Below are 18,645 nucleotides of genomic sequence, written 5' to 3' on the forward strand. Positions count from 1 at the left end.
TTTGATGTGAAAAGGGCGTCGAGGGTCCAATTGTTGATGGTGTCGAGTGGAGTAAGACCCAAGGCGCGTGAGAAAGAGAAAATCCATAGAAAAGGAGGCCGCCAACAAAGATAGAAAGATAGGATGAAGATGTTGCCAGATGAAGAAAAATACAAATCGAGGATGCCGGTGCCAGTATTGTCCAAATTGAGATAGTAGGACACAACGAGAGAAAGAGACAGAAAGAAACAGAGAGAGAAGAGAGAGAGAGAAGAGAGAGAGAAGAAGAAAAGAGAGAGAGAAGACTCAACCGAGACTGTAGTGCAGGTGACAAAAGGCCTTTGAGAGATGCAGTAGCGAGCCAGCCAGAGAGAACAACCCGGGAACAGAAGACTAGGTTTTAAGAAAAGAAAAACCCGCCAAAGGCGGAGAGGCGAAGACTTGCCTCTAAAACATTTTTTGTGTCAACCGTGGTGACGTCAACGAGAGCCTAAAAGAGCGTTGACGAGAGGCCCAAGTCACAAAGACGTCACCAGGGGGGTTTTGAAAAAATTTTCGAGAAAAAAGTCAAAGAAAAAAACCTAGAAGGGAACAATGTTCCGGGGGGAGTCCTCGGGAGAGACAGTGCCAGGAGGATGTGTCACAGTCCTGTTGCCGTTATCGTCGAAATCTCGCAGTGCCACCCGCATGGGAAGCATCAAAGGTCTGATGCCGGTGATGGCCCGTGGTTTGTAACCCATGCTTCCTCGGCGCTTAGGCGTTGCACCCTGGGAATCGCGCTTAGGAGAACCTGGGCTTTGAACCTGAGGTGTGCTGGGAGCAGACATGCTCGCACGGTTGCTGGCATTGGCGATGATGATCTCCTCGACCTTGTTCATCTGCGAACGAAGGCTGGCCATGTTGAGAGGGCCACCGTAGATACCAACAGGGCGTGAACGGACCTGAGTTTCGCCAGATGAAGCCTCCACAGCCTTGTTGCCAGTGGATTCAAAAGTGTGAGTGTCAGGTGCGGGCGTGGAAGGAGCAGAAACGAAGCCGGAGACAGATACGCCGTCGTCCTCAGCGGAAACGCGGGCAATGACGTCGGTAACACACAGAGAGGCGGTCAAGGGGTCGGTGGTGGCAGTCCCAGCATCGATGATAGAAACACGTCCACGATTGGACGAGAAGGAGCCAAGAGAAGAGTCTGGCAGCAAGTTTGCCACCAACATGTTCTCTCCAACATCAGGATCTGTGGGATAGAAGCAGTTAGCAAAGGAAGTTTGACATAAAGAGGGAGTTGAATCAAATACTTACTAGACTTCCTACGCTCTTCCTCTGACACAACTGTCATGCTGAAGGAATCATTTGCATCCACTGAAGAGTCAATAGAGAATGACGTCCATACGGTAGAGGAAACACCAGACACCTCACGGGATGAGGGAACGGTATCCTCGTCGTCGCTGTCGTCAAAGCTAGACCCCGCAGCAACGAGCTGGAGGTCAGGCGCCGAAGCCACCTTGCGAAGCCTGGAGATTCGGCGCTTAGGAGGAGTTACCGAGTATACTCGGCGCCTTTGCATGGGAGTAGGCGTCCATGCGACATTTAGAAGTTCCGGGGCCGGAACAGTCTCTTCTTCCATGACGGGATCGAGGGCGAGGTCGGTCTCCGTTGGGAGCGTAAATATGAGTTGAGGGACGTTCTCAACGCTGTGGGTTGGCGATGTCTGTTGGGAATAAACAGAGGGCAAGGAGTCCATGGAGCCAACAGTTTGGCCCATGCCCTCCCCCTCCAGGTCCGCTAAAGAATACGTTAAAAAAAGATTCCAAAAATAAAGAGGTATTCGAACCTGTGATGTTCACGAAAGAAGTGGTGTTAACTAGATAAACAAACCAGGAGTTAGTAAAATGAAAACGAATGAAATATGTTTAACGCACCTATTTCGTTGGTGTCTGCGTCCACCTCCACCAGTCGTGTTAAAGCTGGGTAAGAGGACATGAAACCGGTCGCCTCCGGATGAATAACTAGCCAATCCATAATTGTTTGCGCGTCCCTTTCTTCATGGTCCGTTACGACTTTGTTAAGCTGAAAAAGGGACATCTCCTCCACCGCTGGCTCTTTCTTAGAAACCTTCAATCCAAACGCCGATAAGAACTCTTCCAAATCATTGATGGGAACAGACGATGCATCTTCCTCGGCATTATCCCTCATTGCGGCAAGGATATCGGCCCAAGACATCCTGGTCGGGGCGGGGGGCTCTTCGTCAGAGGACGTGTTGGTGGCGTGGTCAGACTGGCGATCCGCAGGTACTTCAGTGGTGATTGTGTTACCGCTTGAGGGTTCTATTTGAACAGGTTCGCTGTCGGCGTCCTCCACAATGGCGTGGATCGATCTCCTCCCTGCCGACAATGATGAACTGGGCGAGGGTACGATGTTCCTGGGAGAGGCGCCTGCCTCCAATACTGGCGTTTCTATCTCCATGAAGGAGGGCCAGCGATGTCCTGCCCTGGAAGACCCCGGCATAAGATTGAACTCGGGCGAGAACTGGGGTAGCAAGGACTCCCTGGCGGATATGCTGAAAGATCCTCGAGTGGGGATCGAATCCGTCGAAAACTTATTGCGGGACAGGGCTACCTCGCTCTGCGATGGGGGGGAAGAACTGACACTTTTCACTTCTTGGCTGCAGATAACACTGGGCTCCTCCACCACGCTTTTTGCTGAAGTGCATGGGACCGCTTTAGAGAGAAACTTCATAACTGGTAAAGGTATTAAATATCAACGACCTAATTGACTTGAGCTAGTTTGATATACTCACATCCATTTCGTCCTTTTTTGGCCGGGAGTGGCAAGGGGAGTGACTCCTTAGAAAGGTCTTGGGCTACTGAGAAAAAATCAATTATAAATTCTTGTATTGGAGGCTGTATATACTCACCTTTTCGAGTTTGCTTCGTCATTGTAGGAGATGTTCTTTGTTCTTGGGCAATATCTTGATTGGCTGAGTACAAATCATATAAACAATTGTCAGTCATATAACCCTCATATACACTTACATCCCTTTCGACCTCGCTTGACGGATGATGGCGAGGATATTCTGTCTTGGGAGATATCTTGGACAGCTGAACGATATATCAGTACATGTAAAGGCGTAGACTCCGTGTACACTTACGACCTTTGTGACCACGCTTGACTGATGTAGGAAGGGGTGTAGTATTGTGATCGATAGTATGAACAGCTGAAGCTACCACATGTCAACATATACAACAACAGATAACACAGCAATGTACACTTACATCCTTTGCGACCTCGATTAACTGATGATGTAGAGGGTGATTTATCATAGGCGTTATCTTGAACATCTGGGCGTATGACATATCAACACAGAGGCCTCCTGTACTGACTATATATTAACTCACATTCCCTTCGTCCTCGCCTGTTGGACGGGTGAGGGAGTGTATAATCCTGGGCGGGGTCCTGGATAGCTGTATACAATTTTTAAAAAAAGCGAGGACAGAGCCAGTAAGAATATACACGCACACCCATGTCTGCTTCTATGTAACGAAGGCGGGGGGAGTTGGTCCCGGGCGATGTCCTGCAGGTACCTGGAGGAGGGAGGGTCAGGCATGTTAAACTTCATGCTAGGAGACTGTTTGAAAGGGCGAGATATTAATCTCGGATATTGAGGTACCGGCTCAGATGATAGGTGCATATTGGGTGTTGTATGATTTGATGTTTTGTTAAGGAAGAAAGACAGGATTGACCAGTAGGCAGGATATTTATACCGGCGGGGTGATCGAGCATTATTTATATATTTGTCTGTAAAGCTTTTTGTCACATGCTGCACGACAATTTATGCTGAAGATAATGTGCTTTGAAAGACCATAAATGAGTTGAATGAAACATAGGACCTCGTTCATCGATAAGTCCGGCGACTTTCCTGAAGGGAGTCCTGATCCAGTACAATTGCATTGACGTTCCTATGATTTGGGACTATGCCAATCAAAGATATCAAATAAATCTATGGAAGATTATTCAGTGGAATAGAATATTTACTTGAGAGATTCAGACCTGTGATGAAAAAAAAATCCGCGTAAGGCCTTTCTAAGCCCCTTATGGGCGTCTAATTTGAAGCCTGTGGAATCCTTGGATTGTCGCAAGAGGCAGGAGTGATAAGTATGTAATCCATGTGTGGAATAGACGCACTTACAATGACTCGCAATTCATCGTCTACGATGGAACATTTCAAGAAATAGTACAGCGCCGCAAACATCAGTCTCACCAGCAATGATGACCACGTCGACACGTTAATCGTGGTTGAGGTGATCGAATGATCAAATTACAGGCAAAATTCTGCATTTTATACCCAGATTCGATACAGAGTTCAGCACATAGACCGCGTTTTCATCTCGTCGAAAGTGGTGTAGAGCAAGGGATGTTGTCAGTTGAATTTGAGTTTGTGGTTTGGTTTAAACTCGGCGGCAGTTGCGTTTTGTAATTTGGCATTTAGACTCCGACGCTCCGCCAAATTGGAACTCCGTTGATCGCCGTCGCTTCTATAAGTTCTATTCACAGAACTTATTGTGCTGGTTTGGCCCACTGTTCAACCAACCTTCAGCGCTTCAGCGCTCAGCACTATGGAAGTTTTCAAGTACTTGTTAATTCAGCTACTTAACAACGTTTAATTACCAGTCTCTATGTTGACCGGAGGAGATCCACATCATACAGGAAGTTTGCGTCGCTATTTTCTCGTGCAATATAATTTTTGACAAACGCTCAACGTGTTGTACACATCAGCTCAGGACATCGATTGTGCCAATCTTACTACCGAAGCCTAAACGGGGAAAGAAATTTCCCTAATTAGGCACACTATTATCAAGATCTAATCATTCTAACCATGACCAGTACATTCAATACCTTTGGACCGGAAAACATGCAGAACGCCTCGACAGGTTTTGTGCTGTTTCGTTCCTTTCCAGAACTCACCGATTGCCCGCATCTCCGGAATTCTCACTAAACGTTTCACGTGTAATCACCTATTGTATTAAGTCACAGGCCGTATCACCGTGCAACCCACAACAACCCCAAGAGCATTTTATCTCATCCTTCATCACCTCCACTCTCAACTCTCTTATAACAGAATCATGTCCAACGAAAATGTCATTGTTTATCGGTCTGTTATTATATCCTTGTTACTAGCAACCCTCATTGTCGCTCATTTCACCCTCTATCATCTAGCTACGACACTTCACCTTATTCTCAAAAGATTGACCATGTCCTAGCCTTGAAGAACATTCCTCACGAGCATGTAGATGTAATCGAGTCAATTCTCAGTTGATGTTACATCCTTTGCTCATTCATATCTTCGACGTTGTTCTTCAGGTCTCAATGATGCTTCCTCGCCCTGAAATTGCCGACCAGTTGGGAATAAACTACCGCCGCATACCCATACTCGCCATTGGAAATGATGTTTATTGCGACACTGGGCACGTATTACTTCATCAAAGTTCACTTGACACTCTAATACTAAACATTATTACACTCTTATAGCGCCTACACTGGAAAGGCGCTTCCCCCCGTCAGCCACACAAGGCACAATTTATCCTGGCCCCAAACATAGCGAGGGTAAAGAAGGTGCAACTAAAGGAGCCTGGAGGACTCGTCACGGCGTTCTCAAAATTTTACACCGACAATGTGTTGTTTCCGCTGATAGTGAGCGTATTGCCTTGGGAGGCCTCCCCTCCAGCGTTCATCGAAGATCGCGCCAAGGTTCATCCGCCCCCAGCTCACCTTACATCCGTAAATAACTGAATATATTTTTTCAATTTATCTAGCTCCTCGGTGGACCCATAAATTTAGAACAATTTGCAGAAGGCAGACCAAGCTCGATTTCCCTATTTTCCTCGCATTTGGTAAGGCTCATAATAACTTTGTCGCCCATCATCCTTTGCCATTCTCATCCGACCAACCCCATAATCATCGTCAGCTTCTCCCGGAAGAGCAGCTAAGCGACTCCCGCGAATGGCTTTCGGACACCAAGGCTTTAAGCCTCACCGATATATCCGTACATGTGTGCTAGAACTGCTTGCTCACTGTCTTAGAGCGAAGTGTATTGGACTTGTATGCCATTGGTATTATGGACTTGTATGCCACTGGTGTTGTGGACTTTCCAGCCACTGGTCTGTGGGCTTACGGCGCTAGTCTGGTGAAGAAGGGACTTCGGTACGCCATTGGTTACGATGGACATACGCCCAGGGTTTTTCAGTAGGTAACTATGCCAGGACCTGGTTCTGGTCCTCTCTCAACGGAGACACACTTGAGAATATGCAGCCAGCCAGGACCAAACCTGTAACCTTTTGGTGTGTGCTGGGGACTTTGCCTTTTCAACAAGTGGGGTTGTACCAACTGGGCGTTCAGTGGGGGTGAAAGAATACTCTTTGATGGGAAAGTGCCGTCCTTTGTGTTTCCTTGGTTTAATTGCATTAAATGTTTTGCGCAGATTATCCTATCAGAACTGCAGAGCCACCTAATAGTATTGGTGGTTTCCCTGAAGCAAGTCCGATTCTCAAATATTTTCGCCTATCGAGTTGCAAAAATAGATCAGGCGCTTAATTCAACATAATGTGGCATTCGACAATCGGCGATCACAACTTGGGACCTCTGCCCTTCATGCTAGCTTGGTCATGATAGACGGAAAGTCGTCTGGCCTATCTCGCTAAACAATATGTGGTATAAAGCAGGAATACATCGGCATGCAGTACAAGTTTAGCGGTATCCAGCTTCGATCACCATCATGGTATATGCTTTCCATTGAATGCCCCCGCGTATGCAGTGCCTGTCAAATGGTATACTAATCTCTACTTGTCCGACTTCTTGATTCCCTTCTCTTCATAAATTTCGTCTAAGGATTCACTGAGAGCTTTGACGACAGTCTCCACATCTCCACGGTCCTGGTTGACTACAGACACTCCCATGTGTCCTATTCTGAAGTAAGTATCTGCAAATCTTGTCTCAGTACTGCCCAAAAACTAAGTTTGAAATTGTTTACCTTTGATGCTGGCCAGTAAGCCACCTGCAACAATAATCCCCTTTTTTCCAAGTCTAGGCAACAAATCGGATGCTTGCACGCCAGTGGGGAAGTAGAGAGCAGTCATTCCATTCGCAGCCTCCTTATCCTGCAGAGGAACCTGTTTAAAACCCAACGAAGTGGCAGCTGACTTTATCCGCTGAGATGCAGCGCGATGCAAGGCGAAACGCTCAGTTAATGAAGGAACTAGACACAACTTGCAATTAAAGACCTGATGAATCGAAATATGCAACATACGTACGTGGTGTACCATCTGCTGACTTTGCTTTGGCAGTAATTAGGGACAACGACGCGTGGAACGCGTAAATTAGATTGACGGGAGGTGTTGCAAAGTAAGCTGGTGATCCGGATTCATATGCTTTCATGATAGGAAGCCATCTGTTGAATATACGGTTAATTTAGTTTCGAAGCGAGTATGAAGTACGCGCTCACTTTCCCCAGCTTGCATAGTAGCTTCCTTCTCTTACGCCTTTCTTTTTCCTGTCCACCCATGAGGCAATTGCTCGCTCGCTGGCAACGAGTACGCTCAGTCCAGGAGGGGTTCCCAGTCCCTTCTGACTTGCGGTCAGAACGACATCCAGGCCCCATTCATCGAATTTGATTTCCTCAGACGCAACACTACACACTGCGTCCATGACAATAAGAGTGCTCGGGGAAACACGTCGCACGGTCTCGGCAATGCGGGCAGCATCTGATAAAACACCGGTTGAAGTATCGACGTGGGTAAATGTGAGCAGTTTGTACGATTTAGCTTTCAGCGCGGATTCGAGTGAATCGAAGGGTACGGTGCCCCCGATAGGGGCTTTTAATTGCGTGACATTGGCACCGTATGTCTCGAGGCTGATAAGATGGGGTTAAAGGATAAACTGATTATCTCAAAAATCCCGACGCACCAGTCTGTGAAGCTATCGCCAAAATAGCCAGTGTTGAGAACGAGAGCATCTTCCCCAGGTTCGATGACGTTGGCTGCAACCTGTCTCACATTAGATGATGATACTGATATAACTACCCTATACTTACTTGGTCCCATCCAAGTGTACCACTTCCACTGATGAGGAATGGCTGGGCGTTTTGGGTGAAGAGAACCTCTCTAATCATGCGGATGCAATCTCCAAAGACAGGAATGAAATCTGGGGAGACATGAGACATAGAAGGATGAGCATTGGCGTATAGAACGTCATCCGCCACTTCGATAGGGCCAGGGATGCTGTAAAAAATAAGTGTGGGCACGCATGAATATAGGAACGCGACTTACACCAGGAGTCTGAAAGAGATAAAATGGGTTATGAATGAGATATGTAAAATGCAAGAGGCGAGACACTGACTTGTGAGGGGCCTGTTTGAAAGTTCCTTGAGCGGACATTTTTCTCGAGATGAGAGAGAATGAAGGAGAGAGACGACGGACGAGAAGGGATGGTGATAATATAGAGATCATAACACGGCACAACAGGAGACAAAGTGCGCTGGTGACCGTCTACGGAGCACCGGAACGATTCCTCTCTAAGTCCGGTCTGCCCATTGCCGGCATGATGACTTGCTCAGCCGTCGGAGAACGGTCTTCCGTCGACACAACGGATCACTCAGATACACAATGCCGCTCCTATTCCTGACATCATGCCTCAAACTTCAACAACGGGTGACGAGGACAGGGTGCCGAAAATACTTCAAATTTTTGAGGAAGGCCGTAGATTTTTCAGTTTTCTCACCTCTAATTGAGGGCGCCTCGAGGCATCTAAAAATTCCATGATGTTTTCGACGGGTTGGTCGATTATAAATTATGCTTTATTGGAAGGAATATAGCAAAGAAAAACTGGTTAGTCAACAAGAGTATCTTCAATCCAAAAAGTCCGAGCAATTTGCTATTTATATGTGGATGCTAGACATACAGTTCTTACCAACACGCACACCTTCAACAAGTTATTTGAAGTAAAGTTTTATGCATTAAACTAGATTAAACTGCAGATTCAAATGGCTTTGGATTTCGTCACGGCTATGAATTTACAGGCACACGAGGGATAATATTGCTCTGTCCTGATGATCAAATAGACACGCGGAACTATTCTTTGCGATAAACATCATTGGTCATGAGCTTGGAATATTTAAGTCTTCATACTCAGGAATGTAGCAACCAAAAAGCAACCATCAACAAAGAGTTCTAGTAGAGTTCTTGACTATTTGTTTTTGGGGCCAAGTAGAGCTTGGGTCATGCATGACCTGGCCAGAACTTGCCACATGGTATGAGATGGTAAGAGGCATATCTGAGACCTGGCAATCAAGCAGGATCAACCATGAATCCTATCCAAAATCACCCAATATTCATTGAATCCTCGACTTAATAGATACCGATCATGGCCGTTCAGTCCACTTGTAAAATTAGCGCCCTTCGGGGTTATTTATACACTTCGCAAAACGGAGTAAGAATAAGTGAAATTGCTCATGAAGTGTTCGTAAAAAATATTTATTTTAGTCTGTATATTTGGTCACATCTGATGAAAGCCGAAGAAAATCTTTTCGCCTTCACTTGATTCTTAGGACCGTCTCTTCAAAACTGACTTCAAGGCTTCAGAAAGAAAGGTATATATTACAAATAACATAATATACTTCTGCCCTCTCAGAAAGCCCAGTTGGTATGATGCCCGTTGTCGAAATGCATTGACAGGTATGCGAGGTCGAAGGTTCGAACCCGCCTGGTGCAATTAATCGAATGGCACCCAACGAGAGTGGTAGGCTAAGTGAGCCTTCAGGCATGCGGGGCCCATAACCCACGTTCGGTCAGAGTAACGACCAGGAAAGTCCACAAGAGATTAGTGGCAAGAGATGTCCAGAAGAGATATACTGGCAGAGATAAGGATGTAGGAGAACAAAAACTCCGAACCTTTTTGGCCGGCTGATCAACAATTTTGGATTCCTCCGAGGTAAATCTTTTGCTACCATTCCCATCCATCCCAAGGCTGTTCTCTAGTGGATTTTGCTTACTGTTTGTTATACTACGTTCATACAGTATTGATTTTGAAACTACCATTATAGCCTTGCAAAACAGGGACCCTGAGGCGAAGAACTTTATTGTTAACGCCCTGCCACTATACGCCCCGGGTCATTTTGAGCAATACTGCTCATGTGGGTACTACCAGCGATTAGTGAGATAGCCTTCTGCATCTCAGTCCACTCTGAATCCCGAGGAAACGCCATATCACCAATGTCATACACATATAAGCGCCCGTCACTCCCTCCCAATCCAACCCTCCGACCTTCTTTCCTGTCCCACTTGAGCTTGTTGATAGCCCGACCGGATCCCACAATTGTGGATACGATGGGGACCTAGAGCAATAGTCATGAGCCTATTGGTTCGCATGGGGATCAGGTTAAAAATATGTACCTCAGTGTCTACATTCAGATTCCACAAATCAAACTTGCCAGATCCATCAACTGAACCGAACATTGCTGGATGTGCAGGATGCCATTTGACATCATACACATAATCGTTGGCCTCTTCGAAAGAATGTAATGGGTTTATGACCTGAGGCGTTGTCGATGGCTTCGTCAGCGACTTCGAGCGCCACAGCTTGATCGTCCAATCGACTGAGCTGGTTAAAAACAAGTCCGAAAAGTCAACGGGCCCGGCAAGAGGATGAAAGTGCAGTGCCATAATAGGACCTCCGTGGCCCCTATACACATCGAATTGGTTGAGCCCGGCTTTGGCTCCTGCGCGATCGTATCGGTTCGCTTGGTAGATGTTACCCTCCTCTGTGCCCACCATGAAGGCTGTAGTTTCGCTGTGCCTGAAGTCGAGTGATGTGATAGCGACATCTGCTGTTTTGTTGTGTCCAGAATGTACCAAAGAAAGTGTTTCCTGAGATGTAAACGGATCAGCGCTTTCCCTTATATTCTAGGTTGAGAAGCATACCTGAGGCTGAGCTAGCATATCGACTAGCCAACTGCACACAGTGCCATCTGTGCTGCTGGTTATTAAGTTGTGGGCATTTTGGGTGCCCACCATTTGCATTGCATATACAGGATGAGTATGCCCTGTCGAAGACAGTGGCGTTTTCAGAACAGGAAGCTGTTTCGACCGCGTATCCCATAAAAGAATCTGCCCCGCATATGTCCCTCCAAAAATTAGATTGGGGTGGAATGGTGAGAACAACACTGAAAGGACGTCCGACTATATCGAGTAAATATAGCTTATAAAGAAAACAGAAGTAAGAGACCCACAGGGGAATGGAAGATAAACTCTGGGCGCTCCATCAAATGCATATTCCAGATGGCTACAATGCCATCTGGCTCATCTAGAGCGGCCGGGTTCTTATTATAGGAGGCCACACTCAGTTCTGGGTACTTTATGAAGCGTTTGTCAGATACAGTTCATAAAACGATGAGAAAAAGACTGGTATAATCACCTTCGGTGACCAATCTATATCTGTAATGGAGCGATTCTTTCCGTGACGTTCATCCCAGAATTCGCACACAAGTTTGACACGTCTTCCTTCATAGTTCTCCCTATATAGTCATCAAAATTGTGCATGTAGGTCAATTATTATGGCTTACCCTCCTTCACTAGCTTCATTATAATCACGAGCATAGTCATAGTCATTGAGCACTCTCTGAACAAATTTGGACGACTGCTCTACGAATTCAAGGAATTCAGGAGCATTGAGTATACTGGCCCTCTCTTCTTCGGAAAGCTCTGTAAAGGGACGTTTAGTGCTCGAACTATAATACAGATTGGCCTTCCATTGACTACTAACCGCGAATTTCGTTTTCAATCTCTCTGTCGAGTTTAGCATTCTCTTCCTCTAGCTCCAGTGCTTCTTGTGCTTTGATATCGTCCTCAATGCCCAGGGTCTTGATAATAGATTTTGGGATATCAACAACCTCGTCAGGTAGTGGGGTCACGGTAACCTCAACGAATGCTGTCTGGACTTCTTTACTATACATGACGCGCTCCTAGCATAACAGTGTTGAACTTTGCGCACATGCAGGAACCCGGTTAACTTGGCCTACAAACCTTTTGAGGATACTCGTACAACTCTTGTTCGATATCGATCAGGCTCGTGAACCTTTTAGGTATGAGGATTCTGTTCAAGAAAAGGTGAAATTTGGTGCCATGATCACATTATAAGTAAGAGAGAAAGAAATTACCTCTCCACATTGTTATCTGTCGACGCATCGCTCATCATTGGGAAAGTTCCTCCGTTGTTAGGCCTGATATCTGGGAAATCACTTTGCCTACTCTCTCTTCCCGAACCAGAACTCGACAGTCCGCTGGTATCGCCAGGGATGGTTATATGCCGTCCAACAGCCGGGGTTTCTGGTCTTGACACTGAAGGAGATGGTACTTTGTCGACCTCTGTCCCGTCTCCTCCACTGGGACCAAGAACAATATCGACTATCCTGCGCACCTCCGCATCTGATACAGATGGACGCGATGGCTAATACGAAGGTGAAAAACAACGGTCACGATTAGGTTACAAGTGTCTGAGCGTACTGAGCTTGGGCCTCGCGACTCTAAAAGTCCGCGCTGGCGGTCCTCTCTTGCTTTTCGCAGTGCAGCAAGCTTCGCCTTTTTCTCTTCCATCTCCTGGCGTAATTTACTCATGTTGAAAGTGCGAGGCCCACGGGTGGCAGCAGTTTGATATGATGACCGCGTATATCGTCCTTTGAATAGTCTGACGCGCCGGAGTTGAACATTGAACTGCAGTGGCAGTGCTTAATTAAGCTTCGTTTGACATCAAGGCCGTGCGACAGAGCTCGGACTTCGGAGAGTTACGCCTGATCCGCACATGCTCCCAATTATCTCAATACACATTGCTGCTGTCAAGACTACCTATACCAATGACAAAACAAAGTAAATACTCTTTTGAAGTACATGAGTATTCTTCACCAATCAGCTTACATCTTTGAACTAATCTATATATAGATCATATATCGCCGTCGCTGAAACTGAGAGAGAAGGAGAAAATCTACTCATAGCTATTCTCTAGTTGTACAAGTATGTCTACGGATATTTTCGCATGATATTAATTGTAATACATAATAGTACTTGCAAACTTCCCTTTCACTTTCTCAAACAGGCTCCTACGCTCCATCAAGCCCGACTCGGAGCAGGCAGATCTCCAACTCTTGCTGGTCATACCAAAAATTGTATCTATGTTGCTCAATATAATGGGATATATAATGTATTCACTTGGGTCATCACTAAAGTCTGTTGTGGCGAGTTTATTCTGAAAATATACTAGAAGAAGCTGTGCACCTGGCAGACCCGGGGAAAGTAATTGGGGCAACTGATGAAGAGGTAAAACGCATTAGAGAGTTAAGCTTCACAGTAAATACACTCTCTTGCCCATATATTGATTCTATCCACTGCCTGACGCAGCTGCCCATCCTTTGCCCATTAGACAAATCAACTTGACCATAAAAGGTGCTTTATTATCCGAAACGGGATGCCAAGTGATTAGTGAAGATATCACGTGCATAAGTGTTTAGCTTCCGAACAACACAGAGCAAAACAAACGCCTCTATTGCAACTGGGAAGCAACCATTGGCTAAGTTCAACGCGGTTGCGTCAGACAAAATGTCGAGTTTTGGTGCGCTTCATGTTTTGCATAGCTGGCCAGTACTAATTGGCGAAATCTTCGCAGATGAACTGAGCTACACTACTCCTCCATCGCCACCATTCGACAGCATCTCTTCCATACGATACTCACCCACAAATCCTGACCAATTGTTGGTCTCTTCGTGGGATGCGGTGCGTGTTATCTCTTCCATGATCTACGTGTTGCATACTTATGTATAAGCTTAGACAGTTCGGTTCTATGAAATTGGAGAAAGTGGCGTAAAACAAAGCGAGGCAAAGGCCAAATTTGACCATCGAGCAGCGGTCCTTGCATGCTCGTTCTCTTCAGATGCAGCGCGCGGCTACAGCGGTGGCCTAGATACGGCTGTTCGAGAGTTAGTTATACGCATATCAGTTATCCTCAAGGACTTTGCTCACTGTCTGCTTATAACCGATCAGACTCGACCTGTCTACCGAGAAAATAACCAACCTCGGCACACACAATGATTCGATTTCTTCAATGACCTTTACGAACACAAATAGTGCGTTCTTCTTTCTGTGTTTTTTCATGTTTCATATACATTATTTTCCTCCAGATGCGCTTATCACCGGTTCGTGGGATCGTTCAATTCGTTTTTGGGACCCTCGCGCAGCAACTCCCCAACAAAGCATGCATTCCACTCCTGAACGAATATACGCCATCGACCACGTCAATAGCACCCTAGTTGTAGCAATGGCTAGTCGATTATTTCACATATATGATATCAGAAAAATGGATAAACCGGCGCAGGAAAGGGAGAGCAGCTTGAAATACATGACAAGGTCTTTGGCATGCATGCCTGATGGCCAAGGTCAGTTCTCGGTGATTGTTGTTGATTACATACTGAAGATTATCAATTTATATGTAGGTTACGCGACGGCCTCCGTTGAGGGACGCATAGCTGTAGAATACTTTGATCCATCCCCAGCATCCCAAGAGAAGAAATATGCTTTCAAGTGCCACCGACAAACTATCAATGACGTCGATCACGTCTGGCCCGTGAACTCCTTGGCCTTCCACCCCGTATATAATACTTTTGCATCAGCTGGTTCCGATGGTACGGTGTCAATTTGGGACCACAAGGTCAAAAAGCGTCTGAGGCAGTATCCCAAATATCCCGGGCCTGTGTCAGCTGTTGCATTTAACTGTGACGGTTCCAAGATAGCGGTTGGGGTCAGTTATACGTGGGATGAAGGTGAGGCCGGACAAAAGGCAAATGCAATTACGCCATGGATCGGAGTGAGGAAGATCGGAGACGAAGTAAAGGTGTGTACAAATCTTCATATTTCCATACTATATGTCTAATATCTTGTCTAGCCAAAATCTTGGGCTGGCTAAATTAGTGTGCCTTTTACTCATTGATGTCCAATTCTCTATTTTATAAATTTTATGACGTAGTTACAGCTTTCGCGACGCATCTAAAAAGGTGGTACGCATATTATGCCATGTGTCTCTATTTTGCTCAGAGACAATGTACCTATAGGACACCCAAGGCTTCGCTTGAATTCGTGTTGTAATGCTTGCTCGGTGAATGCGCAGTTCCTAATCTGAACCCAACATTTTCAATGCCCTCAGGGCATCAATACAAATCCCGAGAACGTCATGTTCAGCACTTTTCTAGTGGCTGAAACTTGAAATATTGGATTGAATATAGGTTGATCAAAAGTGAGTGACGCAGTGCGTTATTTTCGAGCTCTGGCGGGGACTATCTCCTTTACGTATGACTTTACAAAATTTTGCGAAGTGTCAGCAAAACAGTGGCTTAGTGCCAATTCAGCATTCTTCATTGTTCCAAATCTTGCTCAATCCTGTCCGATGTTAGGAAGCATCAACGTTATATCACTACCCCTTACTTCTCCTCGTGGTCCCCTGCGCATATACAAAAGTCTTTCTCATGAAATGACGCAAGTGATTAATCAGTTTTAATTTTCGTTCCGGTGACGGTACCAATAACTTCAGGTATTGTTCTTTTAATTTTGTAGCATAATGGAATATGGTCCTCATTTATTAACAGCATATGCTCCTGTTATTTCGAAAGGTTAATTCAAAAAGAATTGGATTTCAGAGCTCCGTCACCTTCGGGGTATGCTCTATGTCCTGCAGTTCTATCTATTCCCTAATTTTAGGACAGATGTGTATGTTTTACTTTACGACAGTCGACACAAGAATCCCTGCCAAGCTTGTGTGGAGTATCACAACTGATATGCACCGCTGTGTGAACTCTGGCTCTCCACAAAACGTCTGAATGTAATCTATCAGACATACAGTTGATCTGCAATTTCCTAACAACTGTCAATGACTGCGTGGGAAATCACACACCGGTAACAAGATCCTGAAGCGTTAAATCCTTTACTTACGTCTGACGAAAATCTAGATCAAGGGATGGCTTACTCAACGCAATTTCATGTTACTTAACTCCTTCCATGCGAGCTGTAAAGTGATATCAACTTCTAACGTCCGAACTATCTCGGTGGTGGTAGACTCAACCTGCTCAATATGTTGATTGTCTTTCAACCAGACGAACAAAACGAACTGGGATACGATTCATTCCTTTTTCTTGAACCGAAATGGTGAAGTCGCTGGCAACTTATGCCAATGAGGAACGTCAATTTGAATCGACCGCCACGAAATGTCATAATTCCAAGATTGTGAGAGCACGGTGGTATGTCATCACTACTTCGTGCAAAGACCCTAAAGTGTCTAACGGTACCTTATTCTACTCAAATACTAGGACATCTTCCGCCAATATCTGGTAGGCAGCCTTCAGATTATCACATTATTTCCTTTTGTCAAAATTAGTACGGCTTGACCGCTGAAACGATTTTTCCTTTTAACTTTCCGGAGAAAACTTTTAGTCACATTCCATCGAGCACCGAAGCGAAGCGAGGAGGAGGGCATATAAAGGAGAGTTAAGGAATCAGTACTGCAGTAATCCTCCTCTTTTTATCGCAATGTTCTCCAGCATGAGGATAGTTGCCTTTTTGTCTGCGACTATTCCCTTTGCTGTAGGCGCCGTACCAGGCGCCCCTCTGCTTGAACATAGAACCCTCTTGCCTGATCCTGTCTGTCTGCAGATTGCTGGAGCTATATCACCTGCTAGTGATGTATATTATGTTGGTGAGATGAGAGTGTGCATCTGCCAGGATGAAATCTGACTCCATCCCGTAAAAGGCCATCCGTTATACGCCAAGGGTATATACCACTGGGCTAGTTCTAGCACTCAAGTGGCAAAGTGCGTGGTTGAACCGGGAACAGCTGCTGACGTTGCTATCACTGTTCGTGTCTTGAAATTGTGTGCATTATGCTGATGTCACTGACTTCTGTATGTCTTGAAGCTCGGGATATTAGGCAGCACAAGTACCCCATTTGCAGTAAATCTCCTCCGGTTCCTAATTGGTAGTCGAGTCGCTTAAATTTTTCTAGGTGAAAGGGGGAGGCCATGCATCAAATCCAGGTTATTCTTCGACCGAAGGTGTCATGATTGCCATGTTTCGCTTCTCTGAGGTTACGTACGATGCGGCATCACAAACTGCTGTAATTGGCGCTGGACTAATTTGGGACGACGTGTATGCGGCACTGGAACCTTTCAATGTCAACGTTGTTGGGGGCCGCGTCACAGGTGTTGGTGTAGCTGGTTTCATTCTAGGAGGAGGTATGTTTCGCCCTTAAAGTGATGCGGCATAGGCAAATGACGCAACTGTTACTTACAGGCTACTCCTGGAAAACAAATCAATACGGATTGACTATCGATACTGTCACTGCATTTGAACTGGTGAAGCCTAATGGAAACATCGTCACTGTAACACAGACATCCGATCCAAACCTTTTCTTTGGGCTGAAAGTAAGTCATTGGAAATATTTATGTTTGCCTTAAATTCATAGACAATATCCAGGGAGGGTTCAATAACTTCGTAAGTCAATAACTCAATAAATTTTGCATCCCTTTCTCACAGTTGGTTTTAAAAGGGAATTGTAACTCGCTTTACTCTACAGACCTTCCCTCAAACCCAAGTTTGGGTACGTGCTTCGATGGACTCTTGCATTGCTGATATCTTCTAATACCAAACCATGTAAACTTTAGGGCGGATTGATTACAATTACCGCACCTTTTATTCCTCAAGTGGCTGCGGCAACTGCTGCTTTTGGTTCCTCTGTCACTGATCCAAAGGCTGGAATTATCACGACCTATAACTTCTTGGCCGGTTCAGTGAGTCGTTTCAGAAAGTAAGTTGAGATGTACGTATCTGACGTACATCTTGCGGGATGTAGCCTGGAATCTCCCAACTTCTCTTCTATGATGGGCCAAACCCTCCGCCTGGAATCTTCGACGACTTCCTCTCTATCCCTTTCTTAACTAAAGATGTGAAAACGAGGAGTTTCAAGTCTCTTGTTCAGTCATCCCCAGCTAATGCTACGGCTGGTACTCGGTGTGTATTATTAGCCCTTTTGGCTGGCAGTATTCCAACAACAATTTTAGGGCTATTTTTAACACAGTGTCTGTTCTCTCCTTTACACCAACACTCCTTGACGTTATTTTGAATGAAACAGTGGTCGGTACTTTATCACTTCTGTCTAATCGTTGATTGAAAGTTTTGCAGTTCTGGGGGACCACCCTGTCCTTGAAGAGCGGTGTTTTCATCTCATATGACGTCGAACCATTCCTTCCTTCCATCTATAGTCATAACTTGCAACCCACCGCATTCCCACCAGTTCGCTCGTTAGGCCTTTTACCATTCAACATCTATTACGCTTGGGTGTCATCGATCTTTGATGATGATTTCCATGATGCTGCTAGGCAGAGTGCTGCCACCGTGTACAATGCTGCAATATCTGAGGGGCAATCCAGTCTTCAAGGTGCTCCTGTCTATCCAAACTATGCTATTTTCGATACCCCACTTTCGGACATCTACGGCAACAATCTTCCTGCCCTTCAAAGCTTGAAAGCCTCAGTTGACCCAAATAATGTTATGGGGCTTGCAGGAGGTTGGAAACTATGAGGATGATATAACTTAA

At 45.6% G+C, this 18,645-nt stretch overlaps 6 protein-coding genes across 6 annotated transcripts; 3 read left to right on the forward strand and 3 right to left on the reverse strand.

The window, feature by feature from the left end:
* Positions 1-560: 560 nt before the first annotated feature.
* Positions 561-3,664, reverse strand: JR316_0008259 (uncharacterized protein; the record flags this gene model as incomplete). The annotated part of the gene is made up of 10 exons (XM_047893974.1): positions 561-1,210; positions 1,276-1,758; positions 1,808-1,837; positions 1,896-2,714; positions 2,774-2,953; positions 3,009-3,074; positions 3,125-3,196; positions 3,249-3,314; positions 3,372-3,437; positions 3,493-3,664. The coding sequence occupies 10 exons, from the start codon at positions 3,662-3,664 to the stop codon at positions 561-563; spliced, it is 2,604 nt and encodes an 867-aa protein (XP_047747289.1).
* A 1,432-nt stretch (positions 3,665-5,096) lies between these two features.
* On the forward strand, positions 5,097-6,220 carry JR316_0008260 (uncharacterized protein; the record flags this gene model as incomplete). Its single annotated transcript, XM_047893975.1, has 6 exons — positions 5,097-5,125; positions 5,191-5,260; positions 5,335-5,442; positions 5,503-5,721; positions 5,831-6,016; positions 6,056-6,220. The coding sequence occupies 6 exons, from the start codon at positions 5,097-5,099 to the stop codon at positions 6,218-6,220; spliced, it is 777 nt and encodes a 258-aa protein (XP_047747290.1).
* Positions 6,221-6,809: 589 nt separating this feature from the next.
* Positions 6,810-8,402, reverse strand: JR316_0008261 (Alanine--glyoxylate aminotransferase 1; the record flags this gene model as incomplete). The annotated part of the gene is made up of 8 exons (XM_047893976.1): positions 6,810-6,949; positions 7,001-7,225; positions 7,281-7,417; positions 7,472-7,879; positions 7,933-8,012; positions 8,060-8,246; positions 8,295-8,303; positions 8,365-8,402. 8 exons carry the CDS (start codon positions 8,400-8,402, stop codon positions 6,810-6,812), a joined length of 1,224 nt encoding a protein of 407 aa, XP_047747291.1.
* A 1,703-nt stretch (positions 8,403-10,105) lies between these two features.
* On the reverse strand, positions 10,106-12,635 carry JR316_0008262 (Dynein, cytoplasmic 1, intermediate chain 2a; the record flags this gene model as incomplete). Its single annotated transcript, XM_047893977.1, has 10 exons — positions 10,106-10,357; positions 10,416-10,889; positions 10,944-11,201; positions 11,252-11,374; positions 11,437-11,536; positions 11,585-11,723; positions 11,785-11,983; positions 12,045-12,114; positions 12,179-12,468; positions 12,525-12,635. The coding sequence occupies 10 exons, from the start codon at positions 12,633-12,635 to the stop codon at positions 10,106-10,108; spliced, it is 2,016 nt and encodes a 671-aa protein (XP_047747292.1).
* Positions 12,636-13,610: 975 nt separating this feature from the next.
* JR316_0008263 (Mitotic checkpoint protein BUB3.1) lies at positions 13,611-14,970 on the forward strand (the record flags this gene model as incomplete). Its single annotated transcript, XM_047893978.1, has 7 exons — positions 13,611-13,623; positions 13,678-13,784; positions 13,839-13,987; positions 14,052-14,134; positions 14,189-14,443; positions 14,501-14,898; positions 14,950-14,970. The coding sequence occupies 7 exons, from the start codon at positions 13,611-13,613 to the stop codon at positions 14,968-14,970; spliced, it is 1,026 nt and encodes a 341-aa protein (XP_047747293.1).
* A 1,613-nt stretch (positions 14,971-16,583) lies between these two features.
* Positions 16,584-18,629, forward strand: JR316_0008264 (putative FAD-linked oxidoreductase; the record flags this gene model as incomplete). The annotated part of the gene is made up of 10 exons (XM_047893979.1): positions 16,584-16,749; positions 16,804-16,907; positions 16,968-17,003; positions 17,056-17,284; positions 17,343-17,473; positions 17,526-17,543; positions 17,599-17,649; positions 17,714-17,839; positions 17,902-18,059; positions 18,311-18,629. The coding sequence occupies 10 exons, from the start codon at positions 16,584-16,586 to the stop codon at positions 18,627-18,629; spliced, it is 1,338 nt and encodes a 445-aa protein (XP_047747294.1).
* Positions 18,630-18,645: the final 16 nt, after the last annotated feature.

The sequence above is a fragment of the Psilocybe cubensis genome, chromosome 7, assembly GCF_017499595.1.
Source record: "Psilocybe cubensis strain MGC-MH-2018 chromosome 7, whole genome shotgun sequence".
Classification (NCBI taxonomy): Eukaryota; Fungi; Basidiomycota; class Agaricomycetes; order Agaricales; family Agrocybaceae; genus Psilocybe; species Psilocybe cubensis.